The 20,034-nt window shown below is 42.2% G+C and overlaps 1 protein-coding gene across 2 annotated transcripts in view; it reads right to left on the bottom strand.

The window, feature by feature from the left end:
* LOC117521837 (cAMP-dependent protein kinase catalytic subunit beta-like) overlaps positions 1–19,633 on the bottom strand; it is a 32,170-nt gene extending 12,537 nt beyond the window's left edge. The window contains exons 1-8 of one of the 2 annotated variants that reach the window (XM_034183190.1): positions 19,344–19,633; positions 13,238–13,246; positions 12,541–12,602; positions 12,317–12,445; positions 3,749–3,847; positions 3,571–3,653; positions 3,325–3,451; positions 3,145–3,240 (exon numbers count right to left, since the gene is read on the bottom strand). In XM_034183190.1, coding sequence (XP_034039081.1) covers positions 3,145–3,240; positions 3,325–3,451; positions 3,571–3,653; positions 3,749–3,847; positions 12,317–12,445; positions 12,541–12,602; positions 13,238–13,246; positions 19,344–19,389 — 651 coding nt within the window. In that variant the 5' untranslated portion in view covers positions 19,390–19,633. The remainder of the gene's footprint in view (positions 1–3,144; positions 3,241–3,324; positions 3,452–3,570; positions 3,654–3,748; positions 3,848–12,316; positions 12,446–12,540; positions 12,603–13,237; positions 13,247–19,343) is intronic. The other variant, XM_034183192.1, reaches the window with a different exon arrangement.
* Between the last annotated feature and the right edge of the window lie 401 nt (positions 19,634–20,034).

The raw sequence follows: 20,034 nt of genomic DNA, 5'->3' as shown, positions 1-20,034 counted from the left end.
GCTCTCAGACTGCAGGCTTACTTGTAGTTCCTAGGGTTTGTAAGAGTAGAATGGGAGGCAGAGCCTTCAGCTTTCAGGCTCCTCTCCTGTGGAACCAGCTCCCAATTCAGATCAGGGAGACAGACACCCTCTCTACTTTTAAGATTAGGCTTAAAACTTTCCTTTTTGCTAAAGCTTATAGTTAGGGCTGGATCAGGTGACCCTGAACCATCCCTTAGTTATGCTGCTATAGATGTAGACTGCTGGGGGGTTCCTGTTTCTTTCTCTTTTTGCTCTGTATGCACCACTCTGCATTTAATCATTAGTGATCGATCTCTGCTCCCCTCCACAGCATGTCTTTTTCCTGGTTCTCTCCCTCAGCCCCAACCAGTCCCAGCAGAGGACTGCCCCTCCCTGAGCCTGGTTCTGCTGGAGGTTTCTTCCTGTTAAAAGGGAGTTTTTCCTTCCCACTGTAGCCAAGTGCTTGCTCACAGGGGGTCGTTTTGACCGTTGGGGTTTTACATAATTATTGTATGGCCTTGCCTTACAATATAAAGCGCCTTGGGGCAACTGTTTGTTGTGATTTGGCGCTATATAAAAAAATTGATTGATTGATTGATTGATCACTTATGCAGCCTCAAGCATAAGACTACAGATCAGGGGCAAAAATGGCACAGTTCAAAATTAGAAGTATTCCACCTCACATGGCATGATGCTATTCTGGACTATTAAGCATGCACTACTGGCTACAAAAAGGGGGCACTATGCTAATTTGATTAACAAAAACAAGCAAAATTCAAAATTCCTGCTCAACATGGTGGAAAAACTTATTCAACCACCTGTAAGTCACTCTCCTTTTACAGCCAAAGATTTCTTAGATTACTTTGAGGAGAAAATAGATGACATTAGGTTAAATATATCCCAGCATGCCTTAGTCCTGCCACTGCACCCTGTTAGTAATGGCACCCTCCTCAATGATACATCACCTACATTTACTGAGTTTGATATTATTTCACTGGGTGTGCTGATGAAACTTGTAGCTTCTACTAAATGCATAACCTGTTTGTTTTTTTTAACCCTACACCAACTAAACTGCTTAAGGACCTGTGGTCTACACTTCACTTTATATTGTAAGGCAAAAGCCATACAATAATTACAGAAAAACCCCAACGGTCAAAACGACCCCCTATGAGCAAGCACTTTGTGACAATGGGTAGGAAAAACTCCCTTTTAACAGGAAGAAACCTCCAGCAGAACTAGGCTCAGGGAGGGGCAGTCTTCTGCTGGGACTGGTTGGGGCTGAGGGGAGAGAATCAGGGAAAAGACATGCTGTGGAAGAGAGCAGAGATCAATCACTAATGATTAAAAGCAGAGTGGGGCATACAGAGCAAAAAAAGGTGAATAAAAAGAAACACTGGGTGCATCATGGGAACCCCCAGCAGTCTAAGTCTATGGCAGCATAACTAAGGGATGGTTCAGGGTCACCTGATCCAGCCCTAACTATAAGCTTTAGCAAAAAGGAAAGTTTTAAGCTTAATCTTAAAAGTAGAGAGGGTGTCTGTCTCCCTAATCTGAACTGGGAGCTGGTTCCATAGGAGAGGAGCCTGAAAGCTGAAGGCTCTGCCTCCCATTCTACTCTTACAAACCCTAGGAACTACAAGTAAGCCTGCAGTCTGAGAGCGAAGCGCTCTGTTGGGGTGATATGGTACTATGAGGTCCCTAAGATAAGATGGGACCTGATTATTCAAAACCTTATAAGTAAGAAGAAGAATTTTAAAGTCTATTCTGGAAATCTTAAGAAATGTAACTTCATCACTGACGCCTGTGTGCTTGCTCAAGGGGGTTTGGTAAGGTCAGATCTTACTCGTGTGAAGCACCTTGAGGCAGGTTGTTGCGTCCTTTGGCGCTATATAAGTAAAATAAATTGAATAATGGCAACTCCAGGATCCTGCTACACTGAAGTGTTAATTGGGGGGGTGTCCCCTGAAGCATGTTTCCAGGACCTCAGTGTGGTTCCTTGGTGTGGTGCACTGCGGCGATGCACAGCACCAGCACATGCTCACAGACTTGACTTGCACATTTGTATTACACATCAACATGCAACTTGACAGCACCGCACCCCCCTTCAGTTATTTGTTCCATTGGTTCAGTTTGCGTTCTCCCCACAGCTACATTGTACCACAATCAGTCAGGATCTTGCTCTCTCTCCTTCCTCTTTCTCCTCTTCTCCTTTGTGTTGTCTGACCGCATTTTTCTGAAAACTTCAATTCCCGTGTGGATCATTGCTCGCTAGCTGGCTCGGGCCCTCGCTGGTTCTTCCCAGGTCTTCCTGTCGATGAAGGCAGGACTCCGATGTTTGTACAGTAGTCTTCCTACCTGATGCAGAGGATACTCATCACACAGCATTGGTGGAATCAATCGAGGGTCTCCAGGTGGCAGCGGTAGGTGGTCCAGGTCACAGTTCAGGACAGGGTTGGCATGAAAAGTGCTTCATAGATGAGGATTTTCGTCTTGTGTCGAAGGGCAGTTCCTGCACACTTGAGTAAGTGTTGGATTGCATCATCAATGTTGGCATTTGATGACACATGGCTGCCCAGGTATGGAAAGTGGGTGTGTGCATTGTGAACATGCTTATGTTCACTGTTAACTGTTGCACTTTGTGTACAGCATTAGGCAGCTCTAGACCAAGGTGAAAAATGAATAATAATCTTGTGGACCAACTAATTATTCAAATACCCCAAAATAATAATTTACATACAAGTTGAGTTAATAATGAAAATAACCCATATATGCTTTAGAATGTGGAGTCATTTTGAGAAATACATTTTAGAATATGATGTTAGCTGAAAACGTGGTATTTTACCAACATACTCACAGACCACTCTGGGTCATGCATGGAAGATCAGTGGTACATGGACTTGAAGTCCCACAGAGCCTCCTGATTTGCCACAAGAGGTTTGCAACACAGCATGATGTGGATATTTAGCCGTACCACCCACGAGGGAGCTTTTGTCCCGTGCTTTCACTCAGATTTGTAATTGCATTAAAAAGTCACCGAAAGATTTTGGCACCTAAACCCTTTCCACTCCCTCAAAACACTGGGGACCATCTTTCCCATTTTCACACAGCAGCAGATCAGACACCAATGACCAAGGACGTCCATACTTTGCTGAGAATGATTTCTGGTGCCAGATATTCCGGTGTCCCACACAAAGTCCAGGTCCTGCCTTTTACCCGCTTGGCAAATCCAAAGTCTGTTACCTGTGAGTCAGAAGCACAGAGTTGGCATTAAGTGTAGACAAGTAACATACAGCCACATTGTGTTACTGGGTCGTAGCGGCACACCTGAATGTAGCCGTGGTGGTCAATGAGTAGGTTCTCTGGTTTTAGATCTCTGTATATAAGATCTAATGAATGGAGGTACTCGAATGTCAGCACTATCTGAGCTCCATAAAATCGTGCATGTGGTTCACTGGAGAAAAAAAAAAAATACATGTTGAAACATGATCTGTAAAAGCTAAAATATAACAGGCAGAAGTTAAAAACTGAAAGCCAACAGCATCCCCTGTGACACTGGGCATCAGGACTCACCTGAACCTTCCAATTCGTCTCAAATGTGAGAACATTTCTCCTCCTGGAACATACTCCATCACCATGTACAAATTGGAAGTGTCCTAGAAAAGTCAAAATAAACAAAAATAAAATGTTCCACATGGTGACAACTGAAGAAGACAGTTTCATTGACTGGAATGAGCAAAGCACACTGTACCTTAAAGGCATACTCAAGTTTGACAAGAAAGGGGAAGCTCACAGCCTGCAATATCCGCTTCTCGTTTAATGTGTGTTCTATTTGCTTGAGTTTCACCACCTGATAAAGAGATGAGACGATCTTGTCGGGCAAATCACATTCACACAAGCAAAAGAGATGCCAGATACTATTTTTATTTCCCCCCTCACCCCCTCTTACTGCCTCCACTAACATAACTGTGTTTCCAATCCTATTTATCTCTTTGACTGTTCGAAGGACTACTTGGTGGGAGGATCCCAAGGATTGCACAGTCCTTGTCAGTGCAATCACTAGACGACATGATCGATTAGGTCCTGAAGCGCCGTGATGACTTTTAAAGCGCGGCCACTGTTGGTGCGCTCAGACACCTGACTGCGCTCGACTGGCACTTTAAAAGTTTAAATCATCACAGCACTTCAATAATCAGGTCATCACAGACCTGATCAGCTCAGCAGAACTTATCAGGAAGCAACCAGCGCTTTAAAAGTTTAAAGAGTCACAGCACTTCATTCACGCCAGCGTTTACCACAGCCAGACTCATCAGCATTCTGTACACAAGAAAAATGATCCACCAAGACAAAAAAAAAAAAAAATAATAATAATAATATAATGTTAAATTATTCTGTTTCTGACCTGCACCACACTGTGCAGTACCAACCTGAACCAGTCAGTGGAAACAGGGCTGTCGGCATATGCTGGTCATCAAGGTGTGACAAGGTGTGTGCATTAATTTATGACAGTGTTTTTAATAAATGGTTTGACAAAGCAACCATACGGTACTATAAGCAAGTCTAGGGCCAGGTTTTATAAAGCAGTCAAATCTTTTAGTCAACTAAACTTACTTAATCGACTAAGGTTAGTCGCCCAACATTAGCCGTCTAAACTAAATTTGTAGATTAGCTGTATAACGTTAGTCAACGATTTTCATGGGAATAAGCAGCCTCGCCAGTGTCGTTGCCAAGAAACACCTCTAATGCGCGAGAGTTTTGTTTAGTTCTGGTTGGTTGTCTACTACAAACATGACCAAGTCTGCCACACAAGAGGAGAAGCGCTTACAGCAGTCCCGGAACACCCACTCCCGCCACAAGGTTCCCCTTCCTTCCTCCTCCATCAATTGGTGGTACATTATAGCCGCCTTTTTTTTTTTTTTTTTTTTAAGGTAAGACACTGAAGGTTTGTCGACTAACATAAGATTAGCCTTTTCTGTAGCAGACTAAAAACTTAAGCCGGCTCACACGAAACTTTAGCCAACTAAGCACTTGTACAATGACTAATGTCAAAAGATTAGTTGAATAAGTGAGTTTAGTCAACTCAACAAGATTAGACTGCTTTATGAAACTGGGCCTAGGAACGTCAACCATGCGTCATCACACACCAGCCTGCAAAAGGAAGAGACTCTGAACTTTGTGATCTGATTATGAGCCATGAGAGACAGCAGTGTGTCGGACAACGTGAGTGGCATTTGCTTTTTCATGAACCATTTTGAGAATGGAGCAAACTTCCACAGAGGCAGAAAATAGCAGCTATGGCTACATATGTCACAGGAATGCAACTGTAAAAACCTCAAGATACAGTCCACTGTTTTCTAAGCGCAGCGATGTGTTCTGCACAGAGGGCAGGAGTGAAGTGAAAATGAGCTGAACAGTGGCAAGGGCTACATGCATATATTAAAAGCAAACATACGCAGCTGCAAGTAAATCTACGAACGCAACAAGTGATTACAGAGAAAAAATGCAGCGTACGGGTGCAACACAATGCAACTCCACGTTTGCGCCAATGTGAAAGGGGCTTTAAACTCAAACTCAAACCAAATCTCTACAACTTGATATAAATTAATTAGGAATATAAAAGCCAAGAAGATGGGATACATAAGTAATGGGCCACTTTGGTATAATACCTGTAAATAATCAGTTTTATTCAGACAAGTCAGGGGATGGATACATGAACATTTCCAAGTCACTGAATATATCTTGAAGTTTATTTACATCAGTTACGAAGAAATACAAACAGTATGGCACTCTATGGTAAATCTGTGTGGAGTAGACAGTTCTCAAAAACCGAGTGACTGTGCAAGAAAGATGAAAGCGAGGAAAGCCACCAAGACACCCAGAAGAAGTTATCGGCTTCTGTGCCTATCACTGGAGAAATGGTGCATAGTGTATATTTTGTATCCCCAGTTATACAGCTTCATGGTGAAGTGGTATAGAGGAGGGTTTTCTTTCACCAAACGTCAAACCTAGGCTTGCAACTCAGCTTTACAACCCCAATTCCAGTGAAGTTGGGACGTTATCCATCCATCCATCCAGCCATTTTCTTCCGCTTTATCCGGAGTCGGGTCACGGGGGCAGCAGCTCAAGCAAAGCCGGCCAGACCTCCCGATCCACACACACGTCCCCCAGCTCCTCCGGGGGAACCCCAAGGCGTTCCCAAGCCAGCCAAGAGACGTAGTCCCTCCAGCGTGTCCTGGGTCTTCCCCGGGGCCTCCTCCCGATGGGACGTGCCCGGAACACCTCTCCAGCAAGGCGTCCAGGGGGCATCCGGAAAAGATGCCCGAGCCATCTCAACTGGCTCCTTTCGACGTGGAGGAGCAGCGGCTCAACTCCGAGCTCCTCCAGAGTGACCGAGCTCCTCACCCTCTCTCTAAGGGAGCGCCCAGCCACCCTACGGAGGAAACTCATCTCAGCCGCTTGTACTCACGATCTCGTTCTTTCGGTCATGAGCCAAATCTCATGACCATAGGTGAGGATCGGAATGTAGATCGATCGGTAAATCGAGAGCTTTGCCTCCTACTCAGCTCTCTCTTCATCACGAAGGTCCGACACAGCGGCCGCATCACCGCAGATGCCACACCGATCCGTCTGTCAATCTCACGCTCCATCCGTCCCTCACTCATGAACAAGACCCGAGATACCCAAACTCCTCCACTTGAGGCAAGGACACTCCACCGAGGGCAAAGCACCCTTTTCCGGTTGAGAACCATGGCCTCGGATTTGGAGGTGCTGATTTTCATCCCAGACGCTTCACACTCGGCTGCAAACCGCCCCAGTGCACGCTGAAGGTCCTGAATTGACGAAGCCAACAGAACCACATCGTCCGCAAACAGCAGAGACGAGATTCTGTGGTTCCCAAACCAGACCCCCTCTACACCCTGGCTGCACCTAGAAATTCTGTCCTTAAAGATAATGAACAGAACCGATAACAAAGGGCAGCCCTAGCGGAGGCCAATGTGCACTGGAAATAGGTTTGACTTACTACCGGCAATGCAAACCAAGCTCCTGCTGCGGTCGTACAGGGACCGGATAGCCCTTAGCAAAGGACCCCGGACCCCGTCCTCCCGGAGCACCCCCCACAGGGTGCCCCGAGGGACATGGTCAAACGCCTTCTCCAGATCCACAAAGCACATGTGGACTGGTTGGGAGAACTCCCATGAACCCTCGAGCACCCGATGGAGCGTGTAGTGCTGGTCCAGTGTGCCGCGACCAGGACGAAAACCACACTGATCCTCCCGACTCCGAGGTTCGACTATCGGTCGAATTCTCCTCTCCAGTACTCTAGAATAGACCTTACCGGGGAGGCTGAGGAGTGTGATCCCCCTGTAGTTGGAACACACCCTCCGGTCCCCCTTCTTAACAGAGGGACCACCACCCCGGTCTGCCAATCCAGAAGCACTGTCCCCGACCGCCACACGATGTTGCAGAGACAGTCCCACAACATCCAGAGACTTAAGGTACTCAGGATGGATTTCATCCACCCCAGGAGCCTCACCACCAAGGAGCTTTCTAACCACCTCAGTGACTTTGGACTGGGTAATGGATGAGTCTGCCTCTGAGTCCCCAGTCTCTGCTTCCTCTTCGGAAGACGTGACGATGGGACTGAGGAGATCCTCGAAGTATTCCTTCCACCGCCCGACAACATCCCCAGTCAGGGACATTATGTGAAATGTAAATAAAACCAGAATACAATGATTTGCAAATCCTCTTCAACCTATATTCAATTGAATACATCACAAAGACAAGATATTTAATGTTTAAACTGATAGTTTTTTTTGTTTTTGTGCAAATATTTGCTCATTTTGAAATGGATGAATGCAACACATTTCAAAAAAGCCGGGAAACATTCAACAAAAGACTGGGAAAGTTGAAGAATGCTCATCGAACACCTGTTTGGAACATTCCATAGGTGAACAGGTTAATTGGAAACAGATGAGTGTCATGATTGGGTATAAAAGAAGCGTCCCCAAAAGGCTCAGTCATTCACAAGCAAAGATGGGGTGAGGATCACCACTTTGTGAAATGCATGAAAAAAATAGTCCAACAGTTTAATAACAATGTTTCTCAATGTTCAATTGCAAGGAATTTAGGGATTCCATCATCTATAGTCCATAATATAATCAGAAGATTCAGAGAATCTGGAGAACTTTCTACACGTAAGCGGTAAGGCCGAAAACCAACATTGAGTGCCCGTGACCTTCGATCTCTCAGGCAGCACTACATTAAAAACCGACATCAATGTGTAAAAGATCTTACCGCGTGGGCTCAGGAACACTTCAGAAAACCATTGTCAGTTAACACAGTTTGTCGCTACATCAACAAGTGCAGGTTAAATCTCTACCATGCAAAGTAAAAGTCATACGTCAACAACATCCAGAAACGCTGCCGCCTTCTCTGGGCCCGAGTTCATTTGAAATGAACAAATGCAAAGTGGAAAAGTCTGCTGTGGTCTGATGAGTCCACATTTCAAATTGTTTTTGGAAATCATGGACGTTGTGTCCTCCGGACAAAAGAGGAAAAAGACCATCCAGACTGTTACCAGCGCAAAGTTCAAAAGCCAGCATCTGTGATGGTATGGGGGTGTGTTAGTGCCCATGACATGGGCAACTTACACATCTGTGATGGCACGATCAATGCTGAAAGGTACATCCAAGTTTTGGAGCAACACATGCTGCCATGCAAGCAACGACTTTTTCAGGGACGCCCCTGCTTATTTCAGCAAGACAATGCCAAGCCACATTCTGCATGTGTTACAACAGCTTGGCTTCGTAGTAAAAGAGTGCGGGTACTAGACTGGCCTGCCTGCAGTCCAGACCTTTGGCACACTGAAAATGTGTGGCGCATTATGAAGCGCAAAATACGACAACGGAGACCCCGGACTGTTGAACAACTGAAATCATACATCAAGCAAGAATGGGAAAGAATTTCACCCACAAAGCTTCAACAATTAGTGTCCTCAGTTCCCAAATGCTTCTTGAGTGTTGTTAGAAGGAAAGGTGATGTAACACAGTGGTAAACATACCACTGTCTCAGCTTTTTAAAATGAGCAAATATTTGCACAAAAACAATAAAGTTTATCAGTTTGAACATTAAATATCTTGTCTTTGTGGTGTATTCAATTGAATATAGGTTGAAAAGGATTTGCATTGTATTCTGTTTTTATTTACATTTTACACAACGTCCCAACTTCATTGGAATTGGGGTTGTACCTTCTGGCAAACTGTAGCTGAACTTTCAGGTCTTCTTTTTAAGAAAATCCTCCTTTATACCACTTCATTGTCACAGGACATGGTGTCACAGGAGATGCTGTTGGCCCACACTATTCCACTGGGCTCCCTCCCTCTCATTCACACACATGTACTCATCTTGCTCCTCCTGACTTTCATTCCCCTTCTCTCCAGAGCATATCTCCACCCCTCCAGACTAGACTCAACCTGCTCTGTACTCTCACTACAGATCACAATGTCATCTGCAAACATCATAGTCTGCTCTCATCAGTCAACCTGTCCATCACCATTGTGAACAAGAAAGGACTCAGAACTGATCCTTGGTGTAATCCCACCATCTTGAATGAGTCTGTCATTCCTACTACACATTTTACCACTGTCCTTGTACATGTTCTGCACTACCATCACATACTTCTCTGCCACTCCAGACTTCCTCATACAATACCACAACTCTTCTCTTGGCACCCTTTTTTGCCTCTTTACAAAATAAGCTTTCTCTATATCCACAAACACACAATGTAGCTCCTTCTGGCCTTCACTATACTTCAACAGTATAAGCGAAGTGTGCAATGCATCTGCACATGCGTGGGTCAAACGGGGTCAAAACTTCCAGCTACCAAACTCAGACCACTACCATTGCATTTGGTATATGGTAGCATTAGCTTACTGTGAAAGTTAAGGCTTACAGGGATTGTTTCAAAGGCTTTAAGCCTTAAGCGACGCATACAATAATGACAGGTGTGCATTGTGCTGTTTTCAAATGCTCAAATGGAGTTTATAGGCTTGAAAGGTGGCTGAAAACACATGATTGCAAGGCTTCACCGAGTCCACCCAAAGATGGAAAGAAGAGGAAATGTGGTTGTGAACCTCCATTCATTCTACACTATTTCCCCACAGAAAAGAAAGATCCAGACGGACGTAAAAGATGGACTAAAATTGTAAGTTTCTTGCACACATTTATTTTGTCAATATCCTGAAACTGTGCCGAATTATAATGTGGTTGATAGCGCAGTTTTTGTGTATCGGCTTATGAATGTAGTGTCGCGCCATGAATGACATGGCACGTAATACTGTAACATTGACATGTTCTATAAATTAACTGCATGCATGCACATATCACTGTATGTCTGTCAACTTATCAAAACAAACGTGACACCAAAGAAGTTATATGTGAGACCCACCTTCCTTGTAGTCATTACGAAGCCAGTGGAGTAGCAATTTCTCATCCCTGCTTAGCAAATATTCTGCAATATAACAGTTTCAGACTCTGGACTTCATCTAACCACCCGTCAGTTGCTTTCAAGGGGTCAGAAATTTATTTGTCTCCAACTACCAACAAGGACTGCTAGTCATTTTCGACAGCGGCTCTCTTTTCCTCCTTTGTCAGCATCAACGGTAGTTTCTGTACAGATGTAGCATACACAAGGGCAGCCAGCTCTTCTTTCCTTTTCTCTCTACTGCCGTACGCAGTCCTGGTTGTAACAGGCAATCCGCAGAGCTTAGAAAAACGGTTTAAATCAACTTTCCAGCGGCTGAAATGGTCCAAATCATAGCACTCCTCGCTGCTTTTCGCCATCTTTGCATGTGGATTGGTAACCGAAAAATTTTGCGTACCCATAATGCCATAATGCCCAAGATATGCACTTCACTTATTCTCAGAGCAAACATTGTATCTGTAGTGCTCTTTCTCAGCATGAATCCATATTGCTGCTCACAGATCTTCATCTGTTTTCTAAGTTTAGCTTCTACTACGCTTTCCCAGAACTTCATGCTGTGGCTGATTAACTTTATGCCTTTGTAGTTACCGCAACTCTGCACGTCACCACTGTTCTTAAAAATAGGAACCAGCACACTTCATCTCCACCCCTCAGGCATTCTCTCACTTGACAAGATTTTGTTAAACAATCTGGTTTTAAACTCCATTGCCATCTCTCCTAGACACTGCCATGCCTCCACTGGAATGTCATCCAGAACAACTGCCTTTCCCCTCTTCATAGCTGCCCTCACTTCACTTTGGGATGGTCTAGTGGTTAAGCGTTGGGCTTGAGACCAAAGGATCCTTGGTTCAAATCCCAGCCTGACCGGAAAATCACTAAGGGCCCTTGGACAAGGTCCTTAATCCCCTAGTTGCTCCCGGTGTGTTGTGAGCGCCTTGCATGGCAGCACCCTGACATCAGGGTGAATGTGAGGCAATATTGTAAAGTGCTCTGAGCGTCTGATGCAGATGTAAAAGTGCTATATAAGGGTGATTCTTAGACTACGGGCACTTATTATGTCCTTTGATCATATTGTATGAAAAACAGAAAAAAGGGGAAATTTCACACTTTTATAGTTATCTTTACAATGAAAGTGTGCTAAGAAATTTGTTCTAGTAGTCTATGATGACTTTTTCACCTTTTTTCAGCATCATTATATGCAAATATTGCCGTTCTGTGCTTGTCCCACACCCAGACTTTTGATCTTCAATGATAAAAATGAATGGTAAAGAAACGTTTTTTCTAATGTTTTAAAATATCTCTGAATAAAATATCAGTAAAATAATCAAAACATAATTTGGGTATTCAATGTCATACAACTGTTGTGATTTTTTTTTAAACAAAATGTAGTTGTCCCACACTATTGCCGTAATTTCCACCACAACACTGTAATGTCCCTAAACAGTTTGTATGAAAGATTGTTTGGGTAGTTTCTATGGAGATAAACAGTGACATCAGAGCACATGTATATAGCGCCAAATCACAACAAACAGCTGCCCCAAGGCGTTTTATATTGTAAGGCAATGGTGTGGTGGAAATTACATTTACAAGGCCAATAGTGCCCGTAGTTAAAGAATCACCCATAAATGCAGTCCATTTACTTCATCCTTACTCATCTCTTGCACTTCCTGACTTACTCTCTCCACATCATCCAGCTTTTCAGTCATTTTAACAGTCTCAAAAATAATTGACAGATGAATCATGAATGAATAAGGGTTAGTTGCAGATGTACACCACGTGTTAATTAAATGAAAGTAACATTCATAAATGCTGTTTAACAATAACTCTGCTACTGACCTTCTGCTTGTCCAGTATTTTCATGGCAAAATGTTGCTCCGTTCCTTTATGTTTTACCAGCATGACTCTTCCAAATGAGCCAGTGCCCAAGGTCTTTAATCGGTCAAAGTCATCTAGACATGTTGTGCTCTGTGAAAAACAGCAACCTGTTAGCTTACATCATGGAGGCAACCGCTTCGATGGGCAAGGCAACTCACAAGCATTTCTTTTTTTAGCCTTCTGACCTGTGGTGGGGATTCCCATTTCCGTAAGAAATCTTCTTTGGCTTTGGCTAGAAACTCTTTCACTAAAGGAGGACACAGAAAGACCCAGTCAGCACAAGATACTGGTACTTCTTCGGAAACACAAACAGGATACGAGCACAAAACCACAACTGGGTTTTAGATACAACTTGCAAAAAAGACCAACAATTACAGTAGTAGACAGGGTGAAACAGCAAGGAGGAAACAGTGTTAATCCACAGAGACTCAGCAGGCAAGAATTAAACCCCCACACAGACAGAGATTGCATTTGATATATATATATATATATATATATATATATATATATATATATATATATATATATATATATATATATATATAAATAAATAAATAAAAGAAATCACATTATTTCTAAAAAAAAATACAACAGATGCAGTCTAAGGGACAGTATATCTTTTCTGTTACTTATGTGGCCATTTTACAAATGAGGAGTGAGACAATATTCAGGGGAGAGGTTTGTCTGAACATCCTGTGCATCACTTCAGGCTAATAAACTCAGACGGAGTAAAAATGGGAAACAAAGATAAACCAATGCAGGCATCATATCAGGAGTATGAGAGAATGTGGTTAACAAAAAGTCACCAAAGCACACCATACGGAGTAAAAACACACAACACCGTTCTGTTAGTTTGGTCATCTTTTGAAGGAATGAGCATACCGAACGTGTCTATTCATCATCAAGGTCATGGACGGGATCATACACAAGATAAAACAGAAAGAAACACAGTTCATGTACACAGCAACAATAGCAAACATAGTGTGTGTGGTGAATAACAACAAGAAAGAATGGAAACGCAACAAGACAGTCACCTGAGAAATTTAACCCGAGACTGACTGACTACAGTGTGAATCAAAAAACAAGTAGACACCACGGAATGGAAATCCAGTCATGCATTGATGCAGATTACAAAGATAAAGCTGAAACAAAACATTTTGAGGCTAAGAAACACAAACCATTCTTAAAAAAAAACAAAACGTTTTTTTTTCTTCCAACTTTTCTCCCTGAAACACCACACAAAAAAATTAGGACTTGAATATTCATGGATTAAATGTGACTGAAACAAAATAATATGTTAGTCAAAGTATTTTTACATCGAGCCAAAACCAGAATAACACGGTTTTATCTGTCACATTACAGTGTGGGAACATCATCATGAGCACAGCTGAAAATAAAATAGATGTGACAACGATACTAGTTTATTGTCTGTGATGGAGACGACAGGCTGTGTTTTGGTGTTAAATCACGCAATTCCAAGAAAAAAACAAAAACAAAACAGAAAGCTGATCATTGTTGGCAACAACTGTAATAAACATTGTCTTAAAGAAAACATAATCAAAAATAACTTATGCGTATAGATACATGGATATATGTGCATGCATATACAACACTTTCAGCATAAACACACACACACACACACAAAAGTAAAAATAATCCCTTCCCAATCACTGCTAATAAGCTGTCCATGAGAGTCCACAATAGAGCTGCCGCCATCATAAAAGACCCTACACATCCCCAACACGGACTGTTCACACTGCTGCCTTCAGGACGGAGGTTCAGGAGTGTGAAATGCAAAACCACCCGCTTCAAAAACTCTTTCTACCCCACTGCCATCAGACTGCTGAATGCTGCTAAGGACTGAGCAGACCCCCTGGGGTCACTTCACACTGTTACTGCACCTTATTGTTACTTTACTGTTAACTGTTAATACTTGAATCTTGCTATTTGCACATTATTTCATTTCACTTCATACTGTAACTGCACCTTTATTGTTTCTTTACTTTTTAATGCTTAATGCTTTTAATGCTTTTTTTTAATGCCTATTTTGACTATTATTATAGACACCCGGTGAGAGCAGCAAAGAAGAGAATTTCATTGCACAGGGAAATACGTTTCTTACTGTACATATGACAATAAACCTTTTGAACCTTTGAACCTTGAACCATGATCAGTACCATATGATAGCTATTGAATGACTTCAATTCTCTATATCGCATATCGACTAAACATGACCCAGAATGCACTACATCATCAATATCTGGGAATTTTTTTGCGATCATCTGGTCACTTTCATGCAATGAACGCTTTCACTTTTCACCTTTTGGTAATTGCACTTTATTTCTACAAGTGTTACCTTACAATCAAGATACTGTTCTTGTCAGTTTCTGATAGAGGCAGTGCAAATTTATCAACGTTTGGAAGAATGTGACCATAAAAGCTTGGAGAGGATGTGGCGGTGGGTGACTACAGTGGACAGCACTGTTCGTGATCTTAACAGGAAAGCTGTGACGTGGACACTGGACTTGAAACGGTTACCAATGCTTCATGTTAGCCACATCTCTGCTTACCTGCGTAACTGAGTGGTCGGACAAATGGAAGAATCAAGAAACACAAATGTGATGAAGCTTAGTTAAGCTTAGGGCTAGTGGCCGGCGATCACCTTAGTATTTCTTTTGTTGTTTTTTTGTTGTTGCTTAATGCTGACAAATTATGTATTTGTTGGCTTTCTGATGCCTGATTCTTATTTTTCTTTCAAATAAGCCGGAGCTGGAAATACATTGGTGAGTCAACCAGGCAAATCAAACAGTGGAATAGTACCTATATGCAGTAGGGAGAATTAGCGAACACTTTCGTTGGTAACTATTTGGAATATGGAGATTTCAGAATTGTGGTGTTGGTGTAATGGGACAACAACTCTATCATGTCAGTATGGACTCTGGAGTCAATGCCACAAACAATAAAGGCAGATCTGCAGGCAAAAACAGGTCCAACCCAGTACCACCAAAGCATACCTAATGAAGTACTGTAGGTAACCGGGTCACCTGGTGGAAGTAGCTGCACTCCAGACAAACCTGCAGCTTAGGGCAGAGCGTCATATTAAACCGGTTTAACAGTTTGCCATGGCGCAAGAGCTAAGAAATGCTTGATGATAAGTGAACTATCACTAATCTGATCATCCTGGTCTCCCTGACTGTGTTCATCCTGTCCGACTGGTGCTGCTCACTTTAGTAAAATAACAGATTCACTGCATCATAAAGCAGCAGCATGTCAAACAAACTAGCTGCAGGCAGTTCTTTGCATGTTTTAAGTCCACATTCAGTGGTGTTGATAAATGCACCAGGTTAAACAGATCCAAGACCAAATGCAGTTCATTCTTGAAAAACAAAAGAATCCCATCATTTGTGTCAAAAAACAAACACTGGCAAATATTCACGATTTAAATGGAGAAGCACCAATGTAAATAGGTACTAACTAACAGGGCCCATGGCTGAGTTACGTCAGTCGATTCAAAGCTGGTAATACCCCTTATCCTCTGACGAAGGTCTGATGACAAAGTTGCTCCGGTCAATGACAAACTGAGTGTGAAAAGTGAGCCATACCATGGCAAGATTAGAAAAAGGCCTCCAAATAAACACACGTGACCCAATTCAAGTGTGCGTACATTGGGAAGAGTGTAGTGGGTGCAGTTTTATGAATGGAAAGCGGACATCTGTCATTTCTTCACCATATTTGGTCACAGTGCTGCACCGAGCTGAAAGCTTTGTTTATGTAATCAAGAATAAAATGTAGCAATGGAACCTGAGGCAGGAACAGCCCCAAGCAGTACCTGAAGGTATATTTAATAAACAACAGCTCAAAGCTTTTGCAGTTTCTAGCTACAGATGTAAAATTAACACCTTCTCTGATGCATCTAAAGATGCAGCCTGCCCACGAGTGGTCAACTACTGTAATATGGGCTTTTCGACAGCTGATGTCAATGCACATTTTTAAGAGAATGCCAATATGCTCTTTACTTTGTGCAATAGATATCTATAGATGATTAGATTTGGGAGTGGACTGGGCAAACACCAAAAGATCAAGGTCAAGAAAAACAGGGTCTGAAAAACACATTTTTGGATATCTCAACAGCCAAGAAGCCAAGACAGATCAAACTTAGTGGGAATATTACTTAGATATACATCTAGAGTTGATTAGATTTAGGAGTAGTTTGGGCAAAGGCCAAGGAAAACATTGTTTAAAAAAAAACAAAAAAAAACAGCTTTTGTCTGTGTTTTTCAACAACCAAGAATCCTAGAGTAATGATATAAAGGAGTAACTTTCAAACTACGAGGCGCGCCACCCCCGGAGGGCGGCAGAGTTCTTTGGGGGGGGGACATCATCAATAGCCTTTGTGCTTAACGATTCCCTTTTTTGGTCCTTCAGAGCAGCCATTGTTTTTGAGGGTGTTTTATCAGGAAAGTGATCATTTCTTTACATTGATTGCAAACCTTGCAGTGGGTCTGTAATCAACCTCTTCTGCAGCGGCTGTTCTTGAAGCTGCGCCGCTCTCTGCCGAGTCAAGATAGAGTCTGGCCAGAATTAATAACTTCAAAGCGAATCACCATTTTAAATCAAATGACACCTCTTTCCAAACGTTGTAACACAGACAACAAACTAAAATGTTTTTCCCCCCCAATATGAGACGTCCTTCATTCTTTATGAATTACATTGATGTTGATGTGCAGCACAGCTGACTGAGCTCAGCTCAGAGGTATGGAGTGGCATTCATGCTATTAATATCTGAAAGGAAATGCTTTCGACAAAAACTACAGATTTGTTTATTTCTATTTATGTCCAGAGATCAAGGATCCAGTGACCATATTTCATATTTATTAACTTTAAGGCTCAATAAAATGTTATTGACATAGAAAACCTGTAAAGCCTATTTTTAGTACACAGAAAATTCACAGGAGGTATTGATAAGGGAATTGATAAGGAATCAGATCGATAAGCGGAATCGATAATGGCATCGATAGATAAAATATTATCAATACCCATCCCTGTTTGAATTAATATTATTTCTATTAAAATGTGTTATTTATGCCAAAGACTAAAAACACACGTTTAAAAGTTTAAAAAATAGAATAGAAAGTTCTTTAAAAACACATTTTAAATGTTTGAAAAGGGTGTAAAATGTGTGAAAGAATAGAAAGTTCTTTAAAAACATGTTTAAAATGTTTACAAAGGCTGTAAAATGTGTAAATGCATAGACAGTTCCTTAAAAACACACAAATACTTTTAAAATGTGTTTAAGATGTGTAAAAGAATAAAAATAAACACACAAAGATATTGAAATTGTGTGTATGTGAGTCTGGGGTGAGCGCAGCTATTCATTTGTTCTCTGAGGGGGGGCTCTTTGAAAACCCCTGATTTAAAGCATCAGCAAATTATTTGACTGATTAGAAGGAGTGACTCCTCACAGGGGTGTTGGCCAAGTGGTTAGTGCGCGTGGTCTCACTGCAGAAGGTTCCTGGTTCAACCCCCCTCCACATTTCTCCATGCAATGTGGAGCTGCATCAGGAAGGGAGCATCCGGTGTAATACTTGTACCAAATCAACGTGCAGATCCTGTTGGATCTGCTGTGATGACCCTGAGTAAAAACAAGGGAGTAGCCAAAGGGACTTACTTTTTAGTATGAATGAAGTCTAAAACACTGTTATGGACATTATATATATTCACATTTATATTGTGGTGTGTACAGTGTGCAAGATACACATCAGCTCTGTAATACCTTTCATTTGTGCATGTGAGATAATAAAGTTCCAATCTTAACATTTTTTTCTGCAGTAATGCTACATTCAGCACTGGCATGTTTACCAACATTTCAAAATGCTCATGCCCCATGATTTAAGACACCTGCGAGCCTGCAAACAGACACCAAGGGGCAGCCTAGAAACGTAGGCACTGTAGTTTCGCAGAAGCCACCCTGAACAGCTTGGTTATATTTATGGGATTCGACATAAATGGATTGCACTGGTCAACATAATTTTCTTGCATGGAGTTTTTCCAATGGATTTTGGGTAATCTGGAGGCTCTGAATCCGAATCTGGAATCAGTTTTGCCAATCACATCACGTTTTTGAGACATGAAAACAGATTTCTTGTATCAAGCATTGAAGCAAAAGCTGCAGTCTTGCACACGTCTTCAGCGCCATAAATGATATTACAGCTCTTATTCACATTTCGAAAACCTGGTTTCAAAACTGTGCTTTTGTGCATGATTAGTGGCATCAAACTCTTGAGCGAATGAGCAACTTTTGCGTAATCCATCAATAACATGCAAATTGCAAAAAAAAAAAAAAAATGTTCTCTGGTGGGGGGCTCACCCTCTCACACTTTGAAAACCCCCAATTTAAATCCAATCCAAATCCAAGATGAGATTTACTCTAGTAAATCTCAGTTTGGATTTGGATTCAGCACCCCAAAATTTCAAAGTCCATGCAAGAAATTGATTTATTTATTTGACCAGTGTTATCTTGAAAATACAAGTCATGAGTGCAGATATCAAACAGTGCTGTTTAAAATGCGACTGGGTGTACTGCTCCGGGTTTTTGATGAGGCTGGCAGGTGATGCTTGCTTGGAGTTAGTTTTATGTTTGTTCTAATCCACTGGCTCCCAGAGTTAACACACAGCCGCTAACAGATGACAGGGGCCTTCTGTGGGTTTAACCCCCTCCCCCTCCCACCCCAACAGCTAAAGTTAGCTAGCTAAGTGATCATCCACCAAGTGGTCAAAACAGCCTTTCAAAGTGCGAAATGATCAATATTAACATTTGACATGCATCCACAGAGGGTTGGTGTTATTGTTGTTATTATTACAGCTAGCTACAACATGTTAACACTAGTTACGTACTAATCCGATGAGCGTCCACGGGGGGGTGTCAATGTGCTTCCCACGACAGGAAAGCTTCAGGCTACAACTCATTTGAAGGAAGCAAGCGACTCACCGCTCTCCTGCTCGTTGCCCTTCTTGGCGGTGGCGGTGTTCCCCATAATGCTGGAAGACACGACGGACGGACGGACGGACAGACGGCTAGCTAACGGCGCTACCACTGACGGTGGCACTCCCGAGCTTTTCGTCCAAAAACAAAATAACACAACACAAAAGCCCAGATCGATACAAATAATTACTGTAGCAAAAATAAATAAACTTGAACCCCTTCTCACTCTGTATTCGCTGTGAAATATTGGCCGTTGTAGCTCAGCTAGCGGTCACTTCTGCTGCTCAGAGTCTCCGCGCCCCCCCTCCCCTTCCCTAACGATAGGCGCCACAAGTTAAAGGGCAAGTTCACTGTTTGTAATCCAAGAAGGTTGCAGTTCCTTCAATGGCCGCTTGAGACTGGCTCCAAAAAAAAAAAAAAAAAAGGAGCAGGTTCCCAAGAAGCCCATGTTAAAATGTCAATTTTTAGAATAGATCTTTACAACCTGGTTAAAAAAAAATGGTTTTGGTCTCTATAAGGTATTTCCTCCTGCATGACAGCAGGTGAATTGTTAAAAAAAAAAAAAAAAAAATTCAGTTTCTTTTAAAAATGTATTTATTTAATTGCATTTTTCATACTGTCCAAACTTTTTCTTATTCATTATTATTATTATAGGATATTTCATTTGTATTGAGGCTTTTCAGGTTTCAAATCCCGC

Source organism: Thalassophryne amazonica, chromosome 12, assembly GCF_902500255.1.
Source record: "Thalassophryne amazonica chromosome 12, fThaAma1.1, whole genome shotgun sequence".
NCBI classification, from domain to species: domain Eukaryota; kingdom Metazoa; phylum Chordata; class Actinopteri; order Batrachoidiformes; family Batrachoididae; genus Thalassophryne; species Thalassophryne amazonica.
Note: the sequence above shows the minus strand (reverse complement) of the source record. Positions and strands in the feature narration are given on the sequence as shown.